At 35.7% G+C, this 26,702-nt stretch overlaps 1 protein-coding gene across 9 annotated transcripts in view; it reads left to right on the plus strand.

Moving 5' to 3' along the window:
- ZRANB3 (zinc finger RANBP2-type containing 3) overlaps positions 1–26,702 on the plus strand; it is a 51,421-nt gene that overhangs the window by 18,094 nt on the left and 6,625 nt on the right. For 3 of the 9 annotated variants that reach the window (XM_037397040.1, XM_037397032.1, XM_037397033.1), the window contains exons 3-16: positions 5,750–5,768; positions 8,500–8,678; positions 11,895–12,126; positions 14,254–14,339; positions 16,782–16,953; positions 17,339–17,467; positions 18,901–19,020; positions 19,750–19,869; positions 20,394–20,573; positions 22,027–22,179; positions 22,828–23,296; positions 24,304–24,507; positions 25,027–25,115; positions 26,255–26,356. In XM_037397040.1, coding sequence (XP_037252937.1) covers positions 5,750–5,768; positions 8,500–8,678; positions 11,895–12,126; positions 14,254–14,339; positions 16,782–16,953; positions 17,339–17,467; positions 18,901–19,020; positions 19,750–19,869; positions 20,394–20,573; positions 22,027–22,179; positions 22,828–23,296; positions 24,304–24,507; positions 25,027–25,115; positions 26,255–26,356 — 2,254 coding nt within the window. Of the gene's footprint in view, positions 1–5,749; positions 5,769–5,827; positions 6,002–8,499; positions 8,679–11,894; positions 12,127–14,253; positions 14,340–16,781; positions 16,954–17,338; positions 17,468–18,900; positions 19,021–19,749; positions 19,870–20,393; positions 20,574–22,026; positions 22,180–22,827; positions 23,297–24,303; positions 24,508–25,026; positions 25,116–26,254; positions 26,357–26,702 lie in introns of all 9 variants that reach the window. The other 6 variants (XM_037397034.1, XM_037397035.1, XM_037397039.1 and 3 more) reach the window with 5 other exon arrangements.

Genomic DNA, 26,702 nt, shown 5'->3' on the forward strand with positions numbered 1-26,702 from the left:
TCTAGCTTGTGAGTATCTGGTTCTGGGGTTCTGACTCATCCAGCTTTGTGTGGTCCTTTAAGTTATGTGATTCTTTACATTTAGAAGAAAGCTTCAAAACACAGTGATGGGGTTTGTGTATAACCTCAGGTGTTTGCATTTTTTCTCTTTTGTGTGGGGATCAACAATAAGGTTTTGGACCTATGTGCAGCTGAGGTGAACCAACACAGTGGACTTCTTGCTCTGTTCTCTATATGCATATTCACTTACCGGGATATGTTCTCTCACAGAGCTTCCTGTTTTGCTCTTCGTGTTTGCATTTTAATAAAAAATGCGGTTTTATTTTAAAGCTAATTGTGTTTGCATTTTAATGGAAAATGTAGTTTTATTTTAAAGCTAATACATGTCGAAATGAAAGGGTGGTTAAATCCTAGTGGAGACCAGACTATGTGGTTCCTTTCTATTTATGAAAGGTACTACTGTGTCCAAAGCCTATTGCGAACCCTACAACTGCAGAAGGGTTATGAATAGTAGGAAGATTGTAGCAGCATGTGCAATGCATCCCAATGAGATTCTGATGCTTTCGGTTAGGAAAAAATAGTAATTTTCTTGATAATGGACAGAGATTCAAATGCTAGCTACAGGATTCAGTGTGAAGACGGGAAACATTTAAGAATGAAATGGGAAAGAATCCGAAAGAATTTGCCGTTGTCTGTAGTGCCTTTTGCACAGTTAAGCTTTGCTGTTGAAAGTAAGTGTAACTAAGACATCTAAAACGATCTTTTTCCCCTGCTTTTCTGAAACTTTTGACCATGTGGGCTGAGCTTATAACAGGATATGAAACTGCGTATCATAGCTCTGATTTATATTCTTGGATAGAGCTATTATTAAGGTGTCATATGAACAGATGGGATATGAATGATGAAGCTGAGATTGGGTAACTACCAGTTGAGAGGAAATGACTAATTGAACTTCAGAGAACAAGAAGTCTGTCTTCTTGCAGTCAAAATATGTGAAACAAAAATACATATTTGTCCCTTCAGTGTAGCTGAAGATCTGTTTCTTCTGCTTTGACAGCATGGAACCTTTACGTTCATGTTGGCAGCTTGTTTGACTGCAATAGTATAGAACATACTGAAGTTTGTTTTAAATAGAGGCTGCATATTTTTAAGATTATATAAAGCAAAATATAAAGTATTGCTTTTTAACAGCGTAATGAAAGTATTAGGTGTAAGTTCTGTGTGAACGATGTAACGATGGGGAAGTCCTTTACATTTCAAATTTAATTGTGTTTATAACCTGGAAACACTTGATGATTTCCCTCTCAGTAACATAAGCTATTTTTCATTGCCCTAGTGTCTAATGGAAAAATTTTGGACTTGTCATATTTTGTAACTACATTAAGCAGGCATCTTTAAGGTTCCTATTCTAAAACTGTGAAAGCTACAGAAGATGAATGCTCTAAAAAAATTAAGTCATAAAAAAATTTGAATATCCTCAATTTCCACTTGCATTAGTTTTATTAACTTCTACCTCTACTATAAATTCATCTTGTGTGTCATGGCAAAACTTTTATCAAATTTAAGTGTCAATAATGTTAATTAATTGGCATAACTCGGGTGATTTTAAAACTGTAGCACTTAAGGAGTTTGGGTATGAACAGTGTGGATCAAAGCAGTGATTCATGTGGCTAACTGTATCATAACAGAGGACTTAACACATTCAGATACTCTGACTGGAGCTTTAAAAACAATTTTGTGCACCTGATTCATATCAATCTGATGTGTCTAGTCAAATGTTTAAATGACAAAAAACGTATGGGTTGCAGGTATTGGAAGAAAATCCAAACTACATATGACAAAGACATTTCATCGTAGAGTAGGAGAAGAGAATAAATACTTAACTGAATAGCAAAATATCACTATAGGTACGTAACTTTCAAGCATATGGGTGTTTCTGTGGAATCTTTATTTGTATTGTTACTGCAGAAACAAGGAAGAGAAAACAGTGTTGATCATTTTACTGTGATTATCTTTTAAGAGCGGTTTTGTTATGGATAAAATGATGGCAGTTACTTTGTACTTCCATTCATTTACCAGCAACAAAATGATGAGTTTCTAGAAATATTTAAAAGCCAGCAACTTTGTCGCTATATGTTTCACTTCAGACCTAGTAAGTGGAAGTTTGTTGACATGAAAACAGAAGATGCTCTCAAGCAGCAAAGATTCTGTGAGCACAGTCTGAAAATGAGAGCAAAAAGAAACAGCACAACATTTATTCTTCGACAGATACTCAAGTCATCAGAGTTTTAAGGGGCTACAGTTCACTTTAATGAAAAAAATCTCATTTTATGAAAAAAATCCTGTGGTTGATGTATTTTTAAGGCTTTTTATTTTAATTACTATTCAGCTTGTCATTGTTGGAGAAATTTGTAAATCACTCTGAATTTCTTCATTCTATCTTGTTACCCTGAAAAAAAGAACGAGGGTCCAAATAGTTCACATATGCTAAAGACCAGTGCAATAGGATCTTACATATTCTCACTTTGATTTCTGTGTGTCTGAACTGGCATAATTAACATTTCATTATTTATGCAATTCTACTAAAATATAAGTTGATATGATGAGAAATGCTGTATTTCTCAGCACAAGTGGGCAAGGAACATTTGTATTCCTGTCCTCTTTACCACATTTCCTTACTACCAGATGCTACTTGGATGCAATAGACTCTGGAGTTATAGCTGCATTTGTACATTTGCTCTGCTGTCCTTATATGAAATAATATTATTAAAGAAGATCTGTGGTTAATTCTTGAGATGCCTCTGCTCTCTAGCTAATTGCTATAGTCTTACTCATTTTCTGCATTTGTTTAAGGAGTTTAAGAAACCCTACAATGCTAGGTTGTTGTGCATTCCAATTGATTTCAGGCTTCAAACTTTTTAAAAAATATGATTAATGTACTGAAAGCTGTTGGCCTGTGAAAGAAGCTGCAAAAAGAAAGACTTGTTTTGTAAACTTCAATTCAAGTAATTAATGAGTATTAAATGAAAAAAACAACTAGTCTTCGAGCAAAAACTGATATTATTTTAAAATTCATTGTGTATCAGTTGTCTGCAAATAAATGTCTTTGCCCAGTTGCAGATCCCAGGTGTTAAGGCCCCACAATCATGAGTTGCCACTAAAAATAATTCTCTTCCTGCCTTTTTTCCTCTGTAAATCTGTGCAGACTTGGGGTGTGTGTGTTGTTTTGTTGTGTTTCCTCATTTGTTTTCATTGCTCCATCCCTCACAACTTACAGGGTGAATGTGGTTACAAAGCTATTGCAAGTAGATAGTTTATATAAAAAATTAAATCATGTAAGATATAATTTGAATTCTTGTTTTATATTAGTTGAAGGAAACTGATATGAAATTGGTAATGTCAAAATTTACACTGGCAGATGGAGTGAGCAAACAGCAGTATACTATGTTTCTCAGAATATCAAACATTTACCTCACACATCATGTCTGAAGCGTGTCAGTGTACATTTTCTGCTGAGATTTCCATTCTGACCACAGAAATGTCCGCTTTGGCCCCATGGCAAGATGCATGTTATTAGGTGTGATGACAGCTCTAAGTTTACGGTGCTGCTACAAGCATTAATCATTAATGTAAAGTAGCTGGGTTTTGTGCAGAAAAGAAGACTTCTGTTGTCATTTTGGGCAGCTGCGCTAACTTAAGAGTACCTGCCACTAAAAAAGCAGGTCTGTATTACTTTAAAAGATTTTGGATATCAACATATAGAACATTTATATCTTGATGTGTTAAATTTTATTACAGACATAAAGACCTGGAAGATCTTTTCCATTTTTTCATGGAAGGAACATTGCATTTGAGTTACGTGGCGCAGTGCGTGCTTATCTAGTGATGTGGCATAGAAGTAGGAGAAGTTTCAGTTTCCTTGGAAGATGCAGTGTTGGGAACAGACTGTGAAGAAGAATTCATCCAGAGCAGTGTCCATCAAGACTAGTTTGTGTCCATGACTGGAAGCTACTGGGGATATCAAGTGAAAAGCGCGAGCCGGAAGGGTGCTTTGGTCAGGTGGAAAACAAGCAAAGTGGCTTGTGAAGTTTATTCCCTTCTAGAGCTTAAAATATTTAATAATTTCTGAAACTTGGCACTTTTTTCTGTCAGTAAACATTTATAAATCCTCAAAGTGATGGACTGCATAGACCTGTTTAGTCTGTTGCTGTCAGTTCAACCAACAGCACTCACTGCTCTTTTTCTTGATCCGTGGTTTGGCTAAGCCCACACCCTTTGTGTGGCACTATGATACTGACTGGTGGAAGTTATTCTTCCAGTTTGCTTTTTGTCACAATTTAGAAAATGTTACAGTGCTTGAAAAATTTCCCAGATTACTTAGTAGGTGCCAGTAACTGCCAGTTACTTAACTGCAACCTAAGCAGGTATTGGTATCTAACTCTTGACAGCTCTTATGAAGCTGCAGAAATTCACTTTGTGCCTGTTGCAGATCTTGCCTTGGAATTCCTAGCATTAATTCTGGTCAGAAGATACTTGCTCAACCTGTATCTTCATGCAGTGCAGGGTTGCTATAGGAGAAAAGGGAACTTTAAGTCATCACCTTGCTGTAAGACTTAAGAGAGTAGGTTGTCTCCCTGCCTCTTCTCTTCCCATTTTTCTCTTGGACTTGTACCTTCCTCTGCATTTGTTCGAGTGTATGAATTTAATGTATGTATTTTATCTAGAGGTAGAACAAGCTCTTGTAATTGTTTAGATAATGCTTTTGAATTGGGCAGGCTTGTTGGTTAGGTTTGGGGTTTTGTGCGTTTTGTAGGTTGGTATTTTTTGTCGGGGTTTTTCACCTTGGAAAAGTTTGTGAAGTAGTGTGAACTAGCTGAGAGCTGAGTTTGTGAAATAGCTGAGGGTACACATTTGGAGAGATGCAGCACCATTCATTTAATGGCTTAACTAAATGTCCATCAAATAATTTCCTTTGTCCTTCATCCAGTCCCAAAGATTTGATGAAGAAGCTTGCATGGGCTGGAAACATTTTAAGTTCCCTAGATGCTACTTTAGTTAAGAATGTACATACTAAATAATTTAAAATACCTACAAGAAATTCATACCAAAGGTAGCATTTAATGTTTAGAAAATGTAAATATTCTGAACAGAATTTACTGGTTTTGACTGGGGACTTGGAGTTCTCATTGTCTTTACATGCAGTAGCATTAACTAAGTGACTCCAAAATGGGGAAAAAAATGAAGTTCATTTTCTAATACTTTAGCTAATACAATTGTAGGGGAGAGGGAATGTCTATTTCTTTTTCAAAACAAATGACAGCTCTGGAAAGCAGCTTTGTAAAATCAGTCTGACATAAATAATTCTTAGTCATGAAGCAGCAAAAACACTACTGTTTCTGAAAGAAAAAAAAATTGAGGATGCACTTGTTGCCTTGAAAATGTCACTTAAGATTACAATTAATATAGTACTAAACCAAAGCAGCAATTCGGTTTTACAATGCAAGTTCTTCGGTAATGCTAACAAACTGAAAATACATTTTTAGAATAATTGGCATACTTACTTCCAAGTTCAAAGCAAATTTATTTTTTGTAGTTGGTATCTGCAGAAATGAAGTCCACTATTTTTCCTTTCATTGATTCAATAAATCCATAACTTAAATTTATAGTAAACAATTTGTAAGTATTGGTTTGTCTGTGATATTTACTATTAATTTCTACTTTTTTCCCCTCTCTTTTTGTTTCTTATTTAGGTGTATGATTGCTGATGAGGTAAGAGATGTTCCTGTTGCTTTAACGCCATTTTTCTTGTGTTAATGTACTCCATGCAGATGTGACTTTGTTCATTTGAGAGATGTGGGCAGAAAGGGTGGTAATGAAAGAAGCCTAATTTCTGTGATACTCAGCAGGTATTCTGAAAATATCTAAGTGGAGGAAAAAAAATGAAACCTGACATAAGCTTAAAGGAATCCTTAAAAAAAAAGGTTACTTTAAATTATATTTAGGTAGGTTAAATCTCCTGTATCATTAAATTTTAAAAATATTAACTCAGTAGATATTTTTTTTTTTAGCACTTCATAATTATATGGCTAGCTAATTTTAATGGATTAAGAGACATTCCTAGCCCAAAGAGTTGAATTTTGAACAGATATGCCTTCCAAAGATGAATTTTCTTAAATGCACTGGTCATGGTAATAGTGAAATTCATTACTTCCATACATTTTTAAATTTATATTTTATTTCATATTAGGGAAATTTGACTCCAGCATTTCTTCCCACAGATAACACATTTTTGTAATAGACTATAATGTTCTAGATGTATTGTCAGTATAAAACCTTGCTGAAAAAGAGATAATGTTTGAGGGTTGGTATAGTCTTCCAGTTCTAATTTGGGTTTTCTTAAAACACTGGGGGGGGTATGCATTACTGGGATTAAAACATCTTCTCATACTATAAAAATCTTATTACAGCTGGAGATAAATATCTTGGCGTAAAATGTGAAATTTCTGGAAACTGTAGAATACAAAAGCATTCCGGGGAGAAGAAAAGGGAAGCTTGGGAAAAATCAAAATACCAGCAGTAGCTATTTGTTTATTAAAACAATGTTTCTTATTTCCTTCCCTGAATGCAAAAATAAACTGTGTATAATTATATTAGCAATAAAAAGTACTGCAAGTTATATTTATTCTGAGATAAGTAATGTATATTTCATAATGACAGTAGGTCTGGCTCTGGAGGACGTACTGTGTGCTGGTGCATATCTTGCACTTGCTGACATTATCTCTACAATAAGAAAAAAATGTTAGTAAAAGAAAGCATCCATATTGGGAACTTGTATGCAAAAAGAATTTATGTCTGAAAACTAGAGATCGTATCATTATTGTACATATACCTGGATAATGTAATTATGTAAGGATTAAAGTATAATAATAGTAATAACATCTTTTTGAAAGGTATTCTAAAAATATGTTGCCATTCTTTCTTGGAGTGGGGCCAAACAACATTTTTCTCCAAAAATTTCAGGTTTTCCATGTCAACCATTTCCATGACTGAGAAAGATGTGTTTAAATCGAAAACCAAGACCATAATATTTTCTACAGGTTTTCTTATCTCTCAGCATTCTTATGATCCAGACTGGTGATTAGCTATACGGGATCTAGATTCAGTTACAGGTGTGCTGCTGCCAAGACACTTGCCTTTTATTCCCTGCTCATTTCAGCTCAGTTGCCTGGATCATCACCAGTGAGTGACTGGGCAGTCTGAGTTAGGGAGACAACGGTGGCAACAAACAAAAAATGAATGTTTTGGCGTTTTTTTTTTACTTGAATTTGGTTTTAGCTGGCTCAAGTACTAGTGGTGACATAAGTGGGGCTTGCAGGAAAATGTTAATGAAAACTGCAGTTTTAAATGAAAACTTAGTTATCACAGTAGTTTTCTAACTATTTTTCTTTCTAGTAATAGTAGAAATATTTGTTACATTTTCTTCTATGCCTGGGAAATCTCGTGATACCAGTCCATTTAAACTCAGTACTGAGGATATAAATAAGTTCTTCATTAGATCTGTACCATGAGTAGTTAGACAGCAGCAAATCAACTCAAAAGTCCACTGGACTCTGTGGAAAACATGAACAGACTATTCTAAGGCCAGTCTCTGCTTTAGTGCTTAACAGCAGTCTGGAACTCTCTCTTGCCATGTGAACAAGTAGAGAAAATAGCTACAGTCTTTGGTAAGATCTCGGGGGGGTTATTTTTTAAACAAACCCCTGAATTCTGAATCTTCTATTCTTCTGTTGTTATCTTAATTCGTAACTCATTAAATGGGAGCGTTCCTTCCTCAACAACATAAAGCAAATACTTTCTTGTTAAATATATATCTTATAAATTGTATCTTTACCCACCACCTTGTATGTAATTCTGAATTCTCTGCTAGGTGGACTTCCTCTTCTCTGTTACAGAACAAAGAGAAACTATTAGCTATGGTGAATGAAAGCAGTAGGTTTTTTTATTGACCTACTGAGTCAAAAGCAGAGTTCTTGATATAGGTCTTCCTTTGTTCTTCAGTTGCCTGTGTAGCTTAGGATAAAGCTGTCATTTTTATGTTAAGACGAAATCCCATATTTCTCTTTCCATTGCATAGTCTTTTTAAGATGTTTTTGGTAGCTTAAAAAGTTAAAAAGTTTGATCTTTATGGTCTACCCTACTAAGGCCTGGAACAGAAGATCTTCTGAAATGAATGGAAATACTGCTTTTAGTTTTAATGAGTTCACTACATATAACATATGTATTAATCCATTTAAAGATAAGAATATTCTCTCATAAAAGATGGTCTGTGGTAACACATGGATAATGAAATAGATACTGTCTAACTAAAGCACTTTGGTTTTGTTTCCTTTATCTGGTTCTGTCTTTGCAAAATATTTTTGGTTTTCTGAATGGAATAGGCTTTCTGAGCAGAGACTTCTGTTTTTAATGTTTTTCTTTTCTTTTTCTTTTCTTTTCCCAGATGGGACTAGGTAAAACAATTCAAGCAATTGCCGTTTCCTATTACTATAAAAACGAATGGCCTCTCTTAATTGTAGTGCCGTCATCTCTGAGATACCCTTGGGTTGATGAGATGGAGAAGTGGATTCCAGAACTCTCTCCAGATGATATTAGTATCATTCAGAACAAAACTGATATTGGGTGAGTAAAGTTTGTTATTTTTCTACAGAAAGGCTTGTTCAACATCCCCTGTTAAAGCAGGGCCACCTAGAGCCGGTTGCCCAGGTCTGTGTCCAAGCAGTTTTTTAATATGTCCAAGGATGGAGACCCCACAACCTCTTTGGGCAACCTGTGCCAGTGCTCAGTTATCCCTGCAGCAAAACCAAAAGTGTTTCCTGATGTTCAGAGGGAACCTCCTGTGTTTCAGTTTGTGCCCTTTGCCTCTGGTCCTGTCACTGGGCATGACAGAAGGGACCCTGGCTTCATCCTCTTTGCACCCTCTCTTCAGATATTTATATACATTAATAAGGTCCCCCTTGGGCCTTCTCCTCATTAGGCTAAACAGTCCCAGTCAGGCTTTCCTCGTAGAAGAGGTGCTCCAGTCCCTTAATCATCTTCATGGCCCTTTGTTGTACTCTTTCCAGTACATCTGTGTCCCTCTTGTACTGAGGAGCCCAGAACTGGACACAGTGCTCCAGGTGTGGCTTCACCAGTGCTGAGTGCAGGGGAGGGATCATACTGTTCACCACCTTTGCTGCAAAGGTACCGTGCTGGCTTGTCTTCGACTTGGTGTCTTCCAGGACCCCCAGGACATTTTCTGCTAAGCTGCTTTCCAGCTGGGTGGCCACCAGCCTATATTGGTGCACGAGGTCGTTACTCCCCACGTGCAAGACTGTGCACTTCTCAGTCTTGAACTTCCTGAGGTTCCTGTCAGCCCGTTTCTCCAGCCTGTCAAGGTCCCTCTGGATGGCAGTATGATCGTCTGGTGTATCAGCCATTCCTCCCAGTTTTGTATTATATGGTAGTTACTCATCTTTAAGAGGTCTGGTTTTTGCAAAGTAGCAAGTGCTTGTCTGCTGAAAATCAATTACTTCAGTGTGTCTCAAATTGAGCATATACAGTTATTTCTTGGTTCTGATGAATTAGCTTTACTCGTTAGCTTCTGTAGAACATCTTGAACACATTTTTGGAAAACTGGTATATGTTACAAAACAAGAAAGTAATTACTGTTAAAATCCTATTTAGCGCACTGAGAAAATCTGTAAGTTAGAGTAAGTATTCTCTAAATAACTGAAAAGGTCATCGTGACCTAGGCTTTCTATCTTTAGACTTAATAGCATGAATCCATCAAAGAGAGACTACAAGTCTTGTGTGTTATTAGAATAACTGCTATTACACTGAATTACGAGGGTATTTTTTAGTCTGCTTTACTGTAAGTGACTTGGTTGATTTCATGGTAATGTCTAGATGTTGTTTTAAAGCTTCTGGAAAAGGGAGACTGATCTTCGTGTTGTCTGGGGAGTATCAGAAAGTGACTTGACCACTAAGATGTGCAGATGGGACAGGAGCTTGGAACCTTCCTTATGGTACCCAGAGAAATTCAACTGAAAATGCATGAATCGCATGCGAATAATTAAAGTTTAATCAAGGGTAGCTGCTACTGATGGTCAAAATTTGTCATAGGAATATAGGAATTAAAATAAGGCTCCAATGACCCTTTTTTTCTTTTAAGCTATTTAGCTGAAGCGCACGCAAACTTAATGCTTATAGTGCTGAATACAGAAAGGAGAAATTTGGAGTAAGGGAAATGGTGGCAAAAGTAAATGGCAAACAGAATTCTGTTCATTTTATCTCTTAAGATTTTTAAAAGGAGTAGATCCTAACCATTATCACTTGCTTTTATTTAACCACAACAGAAGAGGAAAACTTGGGTTTCTGCTTGTTTCACTCCCAGGAGACTTCCTAGCTATAAGTGAACTAGCTGTTGAACTAATTAATATTTTAACATTAAAAAGTGTTTTATGAATTTGCAAGAAAATGCAAATGCAAAAATACGGCTGCCAGACTTGGTTTAGCATTTTGTTAAATTCTGCTTCCATATGTTCAGCTTTAATTTCTCTCAGTTCAATACGTTGCTTTTCTTCAAAACTTCAGCAATGAAATGTATTGCTTGAATGTTGTTTAACTTCTTAATTTAAACAGGTTAAAATATATTTATGCATCAGTTCAGGTTCTTACAGTTTCTGACTGCATTTGAAATCGGATGTTTCTTGAATAAATTGGTTCCACTAAAAATAATTTTATTTGTAATTTTTGTTATCCACCCATCACAAAGGGGCAGGGGAAATTTTTGTTTTCCTGGATGCTATATTTATCTGTATAGTAACAGCCATAGTCTGTAGTGCATTGACCACAGTGCCGGTGCTCTCTCTAACCGTTACCTCTTCTTCTGTGTCCAGAAGCATGAATGTGCACATCCCCATACTTTCTTTCTCTTAAATACTGAAGGAAGCTTCAACTTAGCGGTTATTGGTTGTTTTTATCTGTTGCTACTGGAGAACAAATAAAGACAGACTACAGCAGAGCGGTCGTGTTGGACAGACGGATAGACCAGCTATGACTCTCATTCTGGTGACTTGTCTAACAACTTTAAGAGTTCCTGTGCTTCTCAAAGGCTCCTGAAAGGCCACAGTGCTCTCTAGTGATTTTAAAATCAGTTTGTGCCTCCGGCCTATATATGTCTTTAAATTTATTGTAAAAAGTTCCTTTCCAATTAAGTACCAGTTTTTCATCTTGTGCCTTGTTGATTCCCTGCTTCCAGTTTTTTGTTTTCTTTATATTATGTTTGAGGAAAAAAGCTGGATATATAGCTCTGATACAAATTTTTTTTCAGGTGGTGAGGTTCAGCCTGGACTGTACTTTTTTTTACAGTACCCAAATACTCAGAGACAGTATAGTTAGTCATCTTAGTCTGCTGGTGAGGTAACTCAGTACACAGAGCAGTGATAGCTTGTATAGAGACATTATTACCTCAGGTGTTTACAGAGTGCTGTTTACAGAGCATGCTCACAGATCTGACTTGTGTGGGTAACTTTTTATCCAGAAGGTGGATTTTTCCCCTGTGATACTCCTGCAAAGGAGCATAAGTTGAAGCAATGCAACCAGATAAATTAACTTCCTTTTAAATGCAGTGTGTCTTTGGAAAATGGTTATGAAATGTGTGTGATTTATGAATGTGAGCTGCTAGAATGTTTTAAACATCAAAACCTGTTATTATTAGCCTGACAGCCCACTAATTAATCAATCCAAAAGGCGTCATGCTCACTTTCTCAAAAAAATTCATTTGGTATTAGTTTGCTATATTAATTTTCGTACAATAAAAATTCACTGAGAAAACTTCTGTATTTTCTCTTTTAGGAGAATATCAACCAGCAAAGTAACGATTCTGGGATATGGCCTGTTAACTTCTGATGCACAGACTTTAGTAGACACTTTGTACAGGCAGAACTTTAAGGTAGTTGTGATTGACGAATCACACTATATGAAATCCAGAAATGCGACCCGCAGCAAGATTTTGTTGCCAATTGTGCAGAAAGCTCTTAGAGCTATTCTTCTTACTGGAACTCCTGCTTTAGGAAGACCTGAAGAGGTATTTGACATATTGTGTTCTGTTTTCATTTTTTGTAAGGATGGTATCAGTAATAAATGAAGAATTTTGTAGTTTTCTTGAATGTATATAATTACATTTATTAATTAGGAACCACAAGTAGTAAGAAACAAAACCAATGTCTTTGAGTTGATTATATTGATGTTTTACAAACTTGTTTCAAACTCATGTGCAGGTGACTTGAGACAATGTTTCTTATAAGAAAATAATCTCGCATGTGACAGACTGACTGTTGGGGGAAATAGAAAATGAAGGAGCCTCAGTAAAGAACTATTTGTTTGTACTGCGTAGGAGAGTCCTTGGTAGACAAGAACTTGCACGTAATCTTATACTTCATCATCTAATACAGGAAGTCCTTTGTTTATTGCTGATCTTTTGAATATTGTATTCTTGCATAAGTGTTGTATTGCGTAAGTGGAAAAAATATATCCTGTGCTTGTTGCCGTCCAGAAAGACAAATTTTCCTTTGAAGGAATTTCAAATTGTGGAATTGGGGAGGAACAGAGAGGAAACAAAAAACCACTTGGGTTTTTTACTGAACTCAAGAAAACTGCTTTTATTTATCAAATGTAGAAATAAATGGAATGTAAGAGCTGATTTATATCCAGGGAATTTATAAGGGTTATATAAGTAATACCTTACGCTTTACAGTTTCTTGTTGTGTAAATAGAACTTATGCCCAAACCCTTTGAATAATTTAATTTTTTCAGAGAAGTTACAACTTGAGAAGAATATCTACTGTATGAAAAAGGGCTTGGTGTATCATAAATGTTTACTCAAAACTTTAAAATAAATATTTGTATCTATGGGTGTGGATCATTATGAAACTTCCTGCTCATGTACCAAAGACATTGCAACCAACCCTGGAAGAAGAATTGAAGTTAGAAAGCATTATACTTTTATACAGTGCATTGATACCAAGACCGGTAAGCAACAATGCTAAAGGTCTTCAAAGGAAATTCCATACAAACTGTCCTTGATCACAGTAATGGGGTCAAAATTCATGAACAAATGGAAAATAATTTGAGACATTTTTGTAGTGATACCAAGTTCTGCCATGGCTTATGAGGCAGAGTGTAGAAAGCATTACATCTCTTTAATCAGTTTGTGTCAGAAGCTTTCTGTGAAGTCTTTAAATGGGATATGTATAGAAAAGGAAAACGGTTACTCATTTATATTTATGTACATTTACAGCAAATAATTACAGGCCTTTCTTGTTTAGCCTAGATCTGTGTCAAAATACAGCATTTCACTTGGGCAATTAAATTGCTTTTGGTTTGGGGTTGGTTTTTGTTAATGCTGCTTTTGAGTTCTCTGACTGCTGTCTTGAAAGAAGCCTGTGAAGAATAAAATTAGGCTGTAGTAATTCTCAGGAGAGGTCACTAACATGAGATTAGGTAATAGGAAAGCTTAAAAATGGCAGCAGTGATGTACAGTAGACTTAAATGCATTTCCCTGCTATTCTCTTAGGAGACAGCCTTTGATATTACCCCTTGTCTCTATGCTGCCCCTGCTACCCCTCAACACTGCATCTTGAATCTAGTAGTGATCTTGGAATCTGGGAATTTTTGACAGTAAAATAGCTTGTGAAGCAAGATTCCTTCTGGCTAAGCTTGTCTAAACTGGTATTTACCTCCTGCTACTCAGCTGAGAAGAAAGGTGTGAAATTTCTGGTCTGCATTGACATTGTCTATTTTCTGAAATAAAGGCTAAGGATTAGCAGGTTTTTCATGTATTTTAAGCATCAGACTATTCATGGAATACCTGCAGTGGAGCTTTGTAGAAGCCCATGTACCCAGCAAATGACAAAAATCGTATTTTTAGGAATAACATCTTCTCATCTGTGTTTTCTTATTCAGTGTAAATCTTTTCCAAGTCATCAGCACTGTCATGTTGTTCAGGGTGCTCTGTTCTTTGAGGCCCTCCTACAACTGTCCTGTCTCAAGACAAGTGCATGCTTCTATGGAATGTCTTTTCCATGTGTGCCAAGCTGTGTATTTTTTGTGCAACTATTGAATGTAAACTTAATACAATAATCGTATAATTATTATTTCTGAATAGTGTTATATTTGCAAGCAATTTTTCACTATTGTTATTTTTTTTATACAGCTTTTCATGCAGATTGAGGCACTGTTTCCAGGAAGACTTGGAACTTGGAGTCAATATGCCAAAAAATACTGCGATGCTCGTGTCAGGTATTACTGTGCTTGCTTATTTATTTTCCTATGAGTGTCTTTGATTTTCTCATGTGAAGTGAGAGAATCAGTAAGTGGTACTTCTATTGCTGTATGTAAATACATCTTGCTTGGAAACCCAGGGTCAGATGCAGTCTCCTCCATCAAAGAAGGTTGGGAAAAAAATTAAATTGACAGGAGACTCTATTTGAGGACAAAATTGGAAGCTATTAAAGTTTGAAATAAAGTTTCAGTGCCATCATTCTGTTCAGTAAAATGAAATTTACTGTCATTAATGTGAAATGTATAGGTTTTACCTTTAAAGCTGGAGTTTCAGCTACAGCTGAAACTTGGGAGTTTCTGACTGTATTATGGGACCCGCTCTTTATGCTATCCCTCCATACTTGGGTGGAAAAAAAGTCCAATGCTTGTTTCTATATTTTAAAGATGGACTAAGTAAAAGAGGAAAAAAGTCCCAAAAGCACAGTAGTGTGTAATCCTCTTTGAGGGACTGAATATAGGCATTGTAAATTCTTGTCTGCCGCCTTGCCTCCAATTTGCTAGGTAACATTGCTCATTACACATGTTTTCACACAAGTGCCTAATGAATTTTAACCCATTTTTTTATGCCTTGCATCTTTCATGAATTTGCATGTTTCATGAAGTTGTTAACTTAAGGATGATTCATTTCCCTCTGAATTGCTTCCTTAAGTTTACTTTAATTATTGGTTTCTCTAGCTATATTAAAACAGAGGGAGTAGAAGCAGCTCTGATTTAAAATGCTCGATTTAACTCATCTCAATCTATATTACAATCTGGAATGAAAGAAATTGTGGGAAGGGAAGAATCTTTGGAAAAAATTTTTAGCTAAAAAATTTCTTAGCTCCAACTTTGCATATATTTGAAACAATGGATTTTGTCAGCTAAATTGGCTAGCATTTAGATTTAATTTTTACAGTAATAATTACATGGTTTCATATAACTTGGTTTTCTCCCTCCATCATACGCATTTTATCAGCATTTAACTTCAAATAACATGGAAGAGTGCTGTCTTAATTTTCAGACAGAGAAATGCTATTTTTTCCGTGGTGTTTTGACTGAATGCATCTGTAATTTTCACGCCACAAGTGTGCGTGGGTACAGCATGGTTAGCTACTCAATCATAGATGATTATCTTATTTTTGGAATACCATAAATGTAATAAAAATCAAGTTCAGGGTTTGGCAAGCTTTCAATAAATAACTTGGTCTTCATGACTTGGCTGAAACAAAACATCCTGTGGTAATGAACTCGATAGGATTTTTTTTATGCAGCACTTTCTGTGAAAACGTTGTGGGGTTTTTTACTGAGGTGTTCATAGACACCTGTTTCTAAAGATGAAGCCCAAAGTATTTTTGTGAGGTTTTGCCTACCATTTCTTTTGTCCTCAGTGCTCAAGCGGGAGGGAGGAAACCTTTCTAAGGACAGCTATATAAATAGACCAAGGAAGGGATATGAGGGCAAGGTGTTGCTGTCTTCCATCTACATAGCATTTGGACTGTGTTATGCCAGTACTTCACCAGCATAGAAGCGAGCCAACTAGAAAACTCTTGATAAGCTCAGTAAGGCTTCACCTTCTCTAAATGATGTATCGTGGGGGTTTTTTTGTAAAAAAAAAAAAAAAAAAAGTTACCAGGAAAATTGCATGCTTGCAACATACTCTCCTGGCCTTGGAAAATGTTACCTGGGCTTTTCTCCAAAGACAGCAAAATCTGTCATGCTCTTTATTTTGTTATCTCTTGGCAATGTTGACAGAGAAAAGCTGCTGTTCCTGCTGCAATGCTTCCTTAAAAACAACAAAGCAAAGAACAAGGAAGACTAAGTTAATAAATTCTTTCTCTTTACGACCTTTAGCTTTTAAACCTTGAACCTACTTCCTCGATTTAACCTTGCTCATTCAATAATATTACATTTAATGACGGTACCTTAAGCTTTAAATCCTGTCTCTGACTGTAACTAGGAGGGAATTCTTGGGGAGGGAAACAAAGGAATATTAATGGTGATATTTGCAGCTTTCATGATAGCTTCCCTGTCACTTGTTTCCCCCTATAATATAATAAAGAGCATTCTCATGGTGGTATATTCTTCTCACTAGTCCACTGAAACAAGAGTTATTATACCTGAAAATTTTGCTTCCTGTGGAAAGGGAAACGTAGCTGGGATGAGAGAGAAGACTATGCATCTGATGGGTAGTAATGCCTGCGGGCATCGGTATTAGCTGAGAAGCTGAAACAGCTTTGACCTTAGCGTTGGAAGGAATCACACAGGAAGCAATCATCTCTGGTGTAAACAGGCAAGCCAAGTGGTGTTATCCAGCATGCTTTTGTATCTAATAGTGTGTTTTAAAATTAATTATGTACTGAAGGTTTCCATTGAATTTGGAAGAGCTAGTTTTTACCGTCGGTGTTGATTTTTCATTTTCAGGTTTTTTGGTAAAAGAGCTCATTGGGACTGTAGAGGAGCTTCAAATTTAGAAGAACTACATCAACTTTTAAGTGAGATAATGATCAGAAGACTGAAGAATGATGTTCTAACTCAGTTGCCTCCCAAAGTTAGGCAGCGTATCCCATTTGACCTCCCACAAGCTGCAGCTAAGGTAAATTTTCCACTTTTGCTAAAAGTATTTGTTAGTAATATCTATGCATTCATATGTATGCATTTATATTATATGTAGTTACAAAGAAAGTGCAAATATATAGCATAGCATCTCTGTTATTCTTTCTAAAATATAACATGAAGAACATGAATATACCAATTTTTTGGCATCAAATAATGATAAAATTTGCTCTAATTTTGGTACGATCTTCTTCCTTCCTGTCTTGCTTTCTCTTAGATTTTGAACCCTGCAGTTACTTTTAGCCAAATTTGACAGTGTTCTCAAAATTACTCAGTTCCTAAACATTTCATGCTTGAAATGTAGATGTTGAGCTAGAACACACTTTGTACTATGTATCTAACAACTGATCTCTTCTGCCAATTAGAACTTGAATACCATTTTTGCAGAGTGGGAGAAATTAATGAGAAATCTGAATTCAGATGCCACGGAAACCCAATTTTCTCAAGTCATGTGTCTAATCACACGCATGTATAAAGAAACAGCCATTGCCAAGGTAAGCATGGAAGTCTTTTCTTAGTATATTTAAAATATGCAGTGTGGTTTTCAACTTAATAAAATTAGTTGTATTGGCCTGAATTCTACATGAGGTTGGTTTGTTTTGTAATTGCAACGTGGAGAAACACTCTCTTTTTCCCTGTCTGTTTGTGGAATAGGCTGAACCCCGTTACAGTGACCTGAGCTAAGCGTTAAAACTGTGACTGATTAGATGTCTGCTAAGCCGGCTGAGACTGTCCAGCCAGAGTCTCCCAACAGCACTAAGTGCATCTCACAGACTTTAGGGATATACTGGAGCAGGTACTTCAGTGCCATACCTGTGTGTCAGCAGCTGCTGCAGCTGACCCAGGACGGTGCTGACACGGCCCTTAGGCAGACTGCGTTCTGTCAGTACTGGGTCTCACGGATAAATGTGGACAAACAACAAGCCTTTCTAGCTGGTCTCTTTCTGTTCTATCAGATAGGACCCCGTGTTCTCTACTTCCTCCTATAGTACTGTAGCTTAAGATGTAAGAAAAACAAGTTAATGACCATAATGTTTTACATGCCCGCTTCTTACCCTGTTATCTGGCTTAATTATGGTAACCTATTTTTAGAAGAGGATAGAAAAAAAAGCTCTGCAGGCTGCTGGAGCAGTAAGAGTTGAGAGACTGACTCCTTCACGTTTTTTTCCTCCTTCTCTTAAAAATATCACCGTAGTTCTGTTTCTTACCCACTTCTCTAGTTTCTTCCCTCTGATAATCCATTTTCAAACAGGAAGCCGAAACATGAAAAAGACATCTGAGGACTGATGCAATGGGTATTGCATTAACCATTGATCACTGATAAATGTTATTAACTGTCATCATTGCTTTAACAGTTTTTGTAAAAGATACTGAAAATTATAATTGATACAAAAGAATTCTATGAAAATTTAAATACAGTAATACTTTAGGATTATGGTATCATGAAAGTATCTAAATTATTCTTTCAGTTTTGATAGATTGCTTTATGTGGGTGCAGATACAGAAGTTCTGATTAAACAATACCTTGTCCATTTGAAGTATATTTGGGCAGAAATCAGTTTTGTAGTTTTTTAAATATGGCTTAAAATGCCAGATAATGATGTTGTAACTAAAAGGGGGTTTATCTGCATCATAATCTGGAAGAAGTGCAATGTAATGATGTGACCTTTTGAGGATAAATGTGGGGGTTTTGTCTGAAGGAATGAGATGGGTTTCTCAAAGACATAAAGTTGTGATATTTTTTCAAACAAAATTGATTTGAATATTTTATACTTAGCAATGGCAGTGTTTGGTAAAATATTAAATGGATAACAAAAAGTATGGAAACTTACCTTTTAGTATTACATGAAGTTAAAAGACATGAAAATAAGAACTGTCTTTTTGAATATTTTTTTACATCTAACAAAAGCTCATTCTCTTACTCTAGGCAGGAGCAGTAAAGGACTACATCAAAATGATGCTTGAAAATGACAAATTGAAGTTTCTAGTTTTTGCTCATCACTTAAGCATGCTTCAAGCCTGTACAGAGGCAGTTATTGAAAATAAGGTAATGATTTAACAAATGTACACACAAATTTAACTCCATGCTTTACAAATATGTATGAGCTGTGTTTGAATTCAGCAGAACTGCCTTTGTGTACAGGAATTTATGGATTTTAAGTATACGCAGATCAGTGCAACTGGATTAAAAGGGATAGTGTGTTTTTGAAGAACTGTTTTGTATTTAAGGGTGAAGTAGACACTCTTACCTGGTATGATACTATTATTGAATCAGTGTTGTAGACAGTTGTTTCCCGTTTTTCTACCAATATGTTTCTAACTACTTTTTTAAACTTAATTTACAGAACATTATTTCACCTGAATATTTAATTCAAAGCAGTGTAAGTTTTTGCAAACAGCCTTTGTATTATTTTGATCATGGACTCTCAACGATGGTGCTAGGGAATGGTGCTAACTTTGCTATTTTATATTGTTATGATTTTGCACATGCTTGGAATTTCAATAAATCCTGTCAGGGAAACTACGGATTCTTCTCTGGAGTATTCCATTTTAAGATCCCATATTTGTTCTGACTTCTCCTATTGTAAATGGTGAAAACCAAGTGTACACTTTTCTCTAGATAGATGCTTCACTGTAAATCAGAGGGCAAACGGGTACTGATGTATCCCTCTCACCATGAAGGAATAGAACAGATGTTTACTGGGGGACAGAGGGTGGTTGGGTGCAAAAACGGGCACTGATAATGTCATTTTCTCTCTATTACAATACATTATAGGTTCGCTACATACGAATAGACGGAAGTGTTCCTTCGTCAGAAAGAATACATCTTGTTAATCAGTTTCAGAAGGATCCTGATACCCGGGTTGCTATTTTAAGTATTCAGGCAGCTGGTCAGGTAGGACAAAAAAAGAAAATATATGAAATAAGAAACCTAAAGAATATAGGTACTAGAGTCATTGGTGACTGAAGTGATGTACTGAAGGCAATCTATCTTCATGCAGTATGTCTTTTGTAGACTCATGTATTCATTTTTTTGCACTAATAATGTTAATCGTTTTAAACCTCTATTGAAATGACTTGAGCAAAATCAAGATAAGCATCATCATCTCATTCTTGAATAATTACTAAAACTCCATTTCTCTAAAAGTACAAGATTAATAAGAAAATAAACGTTTACTTTCGTAACAAAAAGCAGTATATGGTCTTTGCACAGTATTCAAGTATTTTTTGAATCTTACTTACATCTATCTGAGGCCCAAGGAAGAAATTGGTGTAATAGGCCCATCTGCTATCAAAGTGGTTCCTCTTATTTCCATGTAAAAATGTCCTGTACAGCCTTTAGCTTTCTTTTACTTTAGGTATTCAGTTTTTCGTGTGTGGTATCTTTCTTTCTAAAATGCATCTACTTGTTTTGTTTAGGGTTTAACTTTCACTGCTGCTACTCATGTTGTATTTGCTGAATTATATTGGGATCCAGGCCATATTAAGCAAGCAGAAGACAGGGCACACAGAATTGGGCAGTGCAGTTCTGTGAACATTCACTTCCTTATTGCAAAAGGAACAATGGATACTCTTATGTGGGCAATGCTGAATCGCAAGGTACGTGTGGAATAGAACCAAATAATCAAGAGCTTGCTGTAGTTCAGACAGAAATTAAATGCGTGTGCCAAGTAACATGCTTGCTTATCTGGAGCACTGTCTGGCTATAAGACAAATTGATACAGCTAGAATTGCTTGTCATCAGAATGTCCGTGTTTGTTCTGAACTAGTCTTTTTTAGCTTTTTGCTTTACATTTCGGATCGAAAGGTAAACAAGGTAGTTTTTGCCAAGATGGATAGGATGGTTCACATTTATAGGAGAATGTTGGTTTATCTTCTAGCTTTTTTTCTGGTTGTTCCATTTACAATTTTAAGGTTTTCTGGTCACTCATAACAGATCAAGTTTGTGGGTTTTTTTAATCGGGTTAATATTGTGCCTTAACTAAACTTCATTTCTGAGAAGCAGAAGCATTCTCAAATAATTCTTCAGTAGACTCAAGATTACTGTAATCTAATCTTCTTGTTGCCATTTTCAAGTGTTACCCAGTCCTCATTAAGAAGAATAGTTCCATTCTGCTTGCTTTCCTTACTTGAATGATCTTTGAGAGTTCAAAGGACTAAGAAAAATAATTTGCCTGTCTTACTTTTGTCACCTTTTTGTAGCCTTTGACACCATTCATTAGTGTCTTGTTTTGATAACTGACTTGTGTTAGTGTTCAGCTCTTGTTTTCTGACATTTCCAGAAGTGCCAACATGAAGAATAACTGCCTTTTAAACTCTAGTTGTCAGAATCATTTGAGATTCGGGTTACAGAGGACTCAATCTGATGCAAATGCTGACTTAAGGTGGTTGTTCCTGCATTTGGCTACCCCTGTGCTGTAGTGGTTCAATTGATTGTGTCTGTACAGTTACTGTATTGAGAAACTGGTAACCATTTTTTTTCCCCCTGATAATTTCCTCTGCTGCTGAGAAGTAGTCACAGCTTAAAGAATCTAGGTACTGCAAACTGTATTTGACGTTCATTTGGGGAATGAAGTTCTGTGTTCTAATTCCTGTAGGTACCTCTGAAAAAATCTGTCAGTCTAGGATGTTGAAGTCTCCTTAAACATGGCACAGATAGGTCTCAGTAATTCATCAACAATTTGCCTTACAAGTTCTGTCACTAAACTTCTTCTTTCAATTAATTCAGTTGTTGCTTGCCTGCACATGCCAAGCAAAATGTGTTAAGACTGTAAGAGATGTACACAATTTATATATTCTCTTTTACCTTCAATAAATACTGACATTTTGTATACGATTTCACAAGTCGTGGTGTGCTAAATACTTACTGTTATTCTTGCAGAAATGGATGCTGGGAGAGAAATAATTTTAATCACTTAAGTTTGTTTCAATTACTACAGTTTCTTACTTTGCTAATGCTGAATTAAGTTTACAAGGGAGGCAAAGTTAGCAAATTAAATTTGTTCCAACACATGAATTCCTTGGAAACTTTATGCAATTTGTCTTTCTGTAGTCCAGAGTTACAGGCAGCACCTTGAATGGCAAGAAAGAGAAAATGCAAGCTGAAGAAGGTGACAAAGAGAAATGGGATTTTTTGAGTTTTGCTGAGACCTGGACCCCAAATGAAAGTCTAGAAGATCCCAAAAATGAGCTTTTATTTACACATGTAAGGCTCAAAATTAGGTTTTCCTGTTTCCTTTCATTAAAAAAAAATGTATAGCCATTGTTTGCTTAAGCTTTCTATGTACTGCAGAATTTACTAATGGAGAAACACTAAATAAGTGGGAAAAAGTAATGTAAATTATGATTTTAAAGTTAGGTGAAGTTGGGAAAAGTGCTCTGCTGGGTATAAATGTGATCTGCAGGCTTCCAAGGGGCCCTTATGTTATGTTTAGGTGACTGACCCACCTCAGAGTCAGATATGACCAAGTAATTTCTGTTAAAATTAAATCTATATCAATTGTACTGAATTTAATTGGCTGGTACTTTAAAAACAATGTTTAAAAGCTTTTCCTTATAATAGGCGTGATCAAAAAGAGGCATAACAGTTCTGTGTATTTGTTTTCTGATAGTGTTGTTTCAGAATTTTCATGAGAATATTGAAGAGAATTTTTATGAAACAGAAGAGGAATGTTGAATTGCTTTTTCTGCTAGCTGTTTTTTCTTAAAGGAAGATCTCTTTTGTTTCCCACTCCAAAGCAGAAATAGCTTCTTGTATTAGAGAGTAATATCAATGGAGAAAAATCATTATTTTAACAGCTTCTGTTGCAGTAATTACTAAGTGGGGTTTACATATTTCTTTCCTCTTTCCTAGTTTGAAAAGGAAAGACAGCATGACATACGTTCTTTCTTTTCCCCAAAATCCTCCACTGAGAAGAAACGCAAAGTATTTTCTGGTAATGAGTCATTACATAATGATTCAGAGTTTTCTGAAGTCACAAAAGAGGAGGGTGCAGAGAAAAGCAATGAAAACCTGGATTCCTCAAGAATAAGTGATGTGGATACGGTTTGTCATGAAAGTACCTACGAACCTGAAGCTAAAAGAGCAAGAAGGAGAAGTGGATCTACTCCAGTCAACTCCAGTAAGAAAAAGACAGAATCTTTGACTGGAAAAAGGCCCTCTTTGCTTTCAGAACAAAACAATGAAGTCCTTCCTTGCAGCTCAAATACTTCAAGCAAAAGTAAATCTTTATTGGAAGTTTGGCACTGTAGTGTTTGCACATACAGTAATAATGAATTGGTCCCTTACTGTGAAATGTGCAATTGTCCTCAGAGCAGTAGTGGTAAGTAATATGTAGTGCAGAGAGAAGCGTGCATTTTTCATCTCAGTTGTGATTTAGTTTCAGAAAATATTTTTAAATATATGACTATACAGAAATCCAGGCAAAATATGAAGAATGATGTCTTTACATGTGCAGATACGAGTTAAGTGATCCTTCTTACTTTTGCTTTCCCCAAGGATCTTTTATGTGAGTCTAATTTGAAACAAATAGAAAATTCACGTAGATGTTAACAGGATATAAATTCTGTAAGGAAGAATATATGCTCAGCTTTCTTTGCAGCAAATGTAGCTTTCCTTTGAGGTTTGTGGTTATTCTGAATTCAATTAAATGGCAAACTTTTCCTTTCAAAACTAAATGATGTGGTATAGATGCTTTATTAACTTTTATTAACTTGTTATTGTATATTTGTCGTGAGAGACATTACCCAGAAAATACGGTATTTCTTGCTCCAACAGGTCAGAGTAGATGTCTTTGATTAAATAAATTTAATAAATCTGGAAACTTAATAACACATTTTTATAAATCTGTCCTCATATTTGCCATTTCAGTTGCAAAGGAAAGAGTAAGGTTCTCTTTTTTTTTTTTTTTTTTTTTCTTTTGGTTTTGTTTTTTTAAATATATTTTATTTACATCTCTGTGCTTGTTTCCAAGTAAGAACAACTTCTGAATTACACAGGTATAGATCAATGTCTGGAAACCTGTGTGTTTATGGTATGCAATAACTGTATATAATATAGAATTGCTAATGGCAGGATTTATTGCATATATTTTGACATTAAGCTGAGTGCATGGAATTTCAGAAATGGAAAACTTTTTTTCCATGTGTTTATAGCTAACTTTAATATTAGAATAATAGTTTCCTAAGTGGTTGCACCATAATAATATTAGAGAATAAAATGACGTTTTTGTATTTCAATTGCACAGTCCTGTCTCCAGATGTGTATTCATTAGGTACCTGTTTGTACAGGTAGCATAAATAATCACTTCTCTTGTTTCTTTGTTTATAGTTGAGAGAAATTGTGAAGCTCCCACAAGCCAAACTGAGGAAGATATGTCAAAGGGCTCCAGAAGCAATCAGGAGAAAGCAGAGTGCAATGCTGAAGATAGAAGAGAAGATTTTGGGGGAATGGTGACCCAGCAATCTGTTGAAATCTGTGAACAAGAAACTGTCAAAATTGAAAATGAAGAAAGTGAAAGAAAGTGTGGAGAAGGTAAAGTGGGACTCCTGCAAAAGAGTTATTACATCCTATTTCAAAACTCTATTAAATGCCTCTGGCATGGAAAATAACTTTTAAATAAAAACCTACACCTAGACAGAAGTAGATACACTAGCATGTGACTTTATTGTTTGAGCCTGGGATGTTTATTGAATTTTGATGATGGATAAACCTGGCTTTTCTGTACAACTCCTGAAGCCATACAGGGTTTTTGGCTGACTTAAGAACTATGTCAAACTCGCAGCTCTGAACCTGTATAGTTTTATTAAAACTTAGAATGGCATTTACTTGTGTTCAGGATAGCCACGGGCAAAACAGATGATAATTAATTCAGGAGAAACAAAAAAAATAAAATACACAAATATTTTAATAGCTTGCTGCTTGGGCTGTATATCTTATTATGTTGTTCTGGAATTAGATACATGTGTAATACTATTTTTAATGGCTGAGTAGACTGAATGAAATGAATGACGAAAAACACTTTAATGTCAACATTTTTTCTCTTTGTATGAGATGTAGATAAACTGGACACATTCCACATATATGACAGGCTTATGTTCTGTGCAAGCAGAAATACTGACAGAATTCACCTTTATACGAAGGTAAACCTGAAAATACGCATGCATTTATATCCTTAGATACATAATTTTTAATGCTTGGCTTACGAAATGGAACTGATACATTAGATGTATGCTCAGATCATCTGTTAGAAATGCAGGTGATAGTTGTTCAAGATTCCTGCATGGATCTGCAGTGGTTAGGGGAGTACAGAAACCAGCAGTTGGTAGTTTTCTGGATCGTTTTTCAAGAGGGAGTCAGGACTTTGCAATTCCTTCTTTTAAGGGATAGAAAAGCTCACTGAGAAAGGTTTCTTCGAAGCTACTGTAAGAGTCAGTGTATTCAGGTGCAACTGCAAAGCATCTTAAATAACTGAGGGCAAGTCATTGAAATAATACATTTCAATTAGGCTGATACAGCGGGGAAAAAGCAAAAAATGAGTGTCCTCTTCTATCTGAAAACATCTTTAATATGCTTAAAGTGTACACTGCTTCCTAGCTTCACACATTTTATTCAAAGGCAAAGATGCATTTTGGATGGTATTTGGGCAACTGTATGGGTTGGTTTTGGCTTGGATAAGAGTTTCATTGTGCCAGATACTGCACAAAATCTTTCTGCTGGATGGTGAGACACCAGGGAGTTCTGCTTTGATTCTCTCTTGAATGTTTGTGAATTGTCAATAAGTTCCTGGGTCATATATACCCACTGGGACAACTTGTTCCTTAAAAATTAAGTGGAGGAGAACTTGATCAAACATTTTTTTAAAAAAACCAAAGTTTACTAAACAATGCTCTATCTAAAATTCTGATTTTAAATTGCAATGAATGACATTTTCCAATCCACAAACATTCATTTCCCTTGAAAATTCAGTCAAGAGGTTGATAATTTCTGTTTCTTAATTTAAGGCAGTTTGTGTGTCTGAACTATCTGAAAATCAAAAAAATAGCAGATATATTCAAGGGTTAAATTTTCATGCTCTTTACTTTTAGGTATATTAACACTAATCATATTTCTTGCATCTGTGCTGTTATCATACATCTGTGGCTTATTGTTTGTTTCTGGAAAAATCTTACCTTGGGGGACTAAATTTAGTAGGAAGGGAGGGTAACTTGCTTGAAACAGATAATTTTTTTTCTAAATTGTGCTGCACTACATCTCTAAACAAAACTGTTTCCTTGTCTAGGATGGTGAACCACTGAATCATAATTTCATTCCATTGGACATACAGCTGGATAACTGGGAGGATTTACCAGAGGCTTTCCAGCATAAACAAAATCGTTCATTGGTAAGAACAAATTCTACTGGCACAGTAATACAATATTTAATACAGAGGGCTTTGGCTTGTGTTTTTTTAAAAAATTGCAGAACACTTAGAGGTCTTGGGATCTAGGCACAGTTTCATCAATGCACGCAGATCTTCTAAATGTTGATGAGAATATTAATTATGCAGTCTGTTACTTTGGCAAATTATCATGCCTCCTGTTAACATTTCAATAGATGGAATCAACCAGGCATCATTTAATTTCTCACTTACAGGATTAGTAACTAACATTCATAAGTCAACAAAATAGCTTTTTAAAGGTTATGAATTAAATGGGACATGTAATGAACGTGCTAGATTATGTCAGAGC

Source organism: Falco rusticolus, chromosome 8, assembly GCF_015220075.1.
Source record: "Falco rusticolus isolate bFalRus1 chromosome 8, bFalRus1.pri, whole genome shotgun sequence".
NCBI lineage: Eukaryota > Metazoa > Chordata > Aves > Falconiformes > Falconidae > Falco > Falco rusticolus.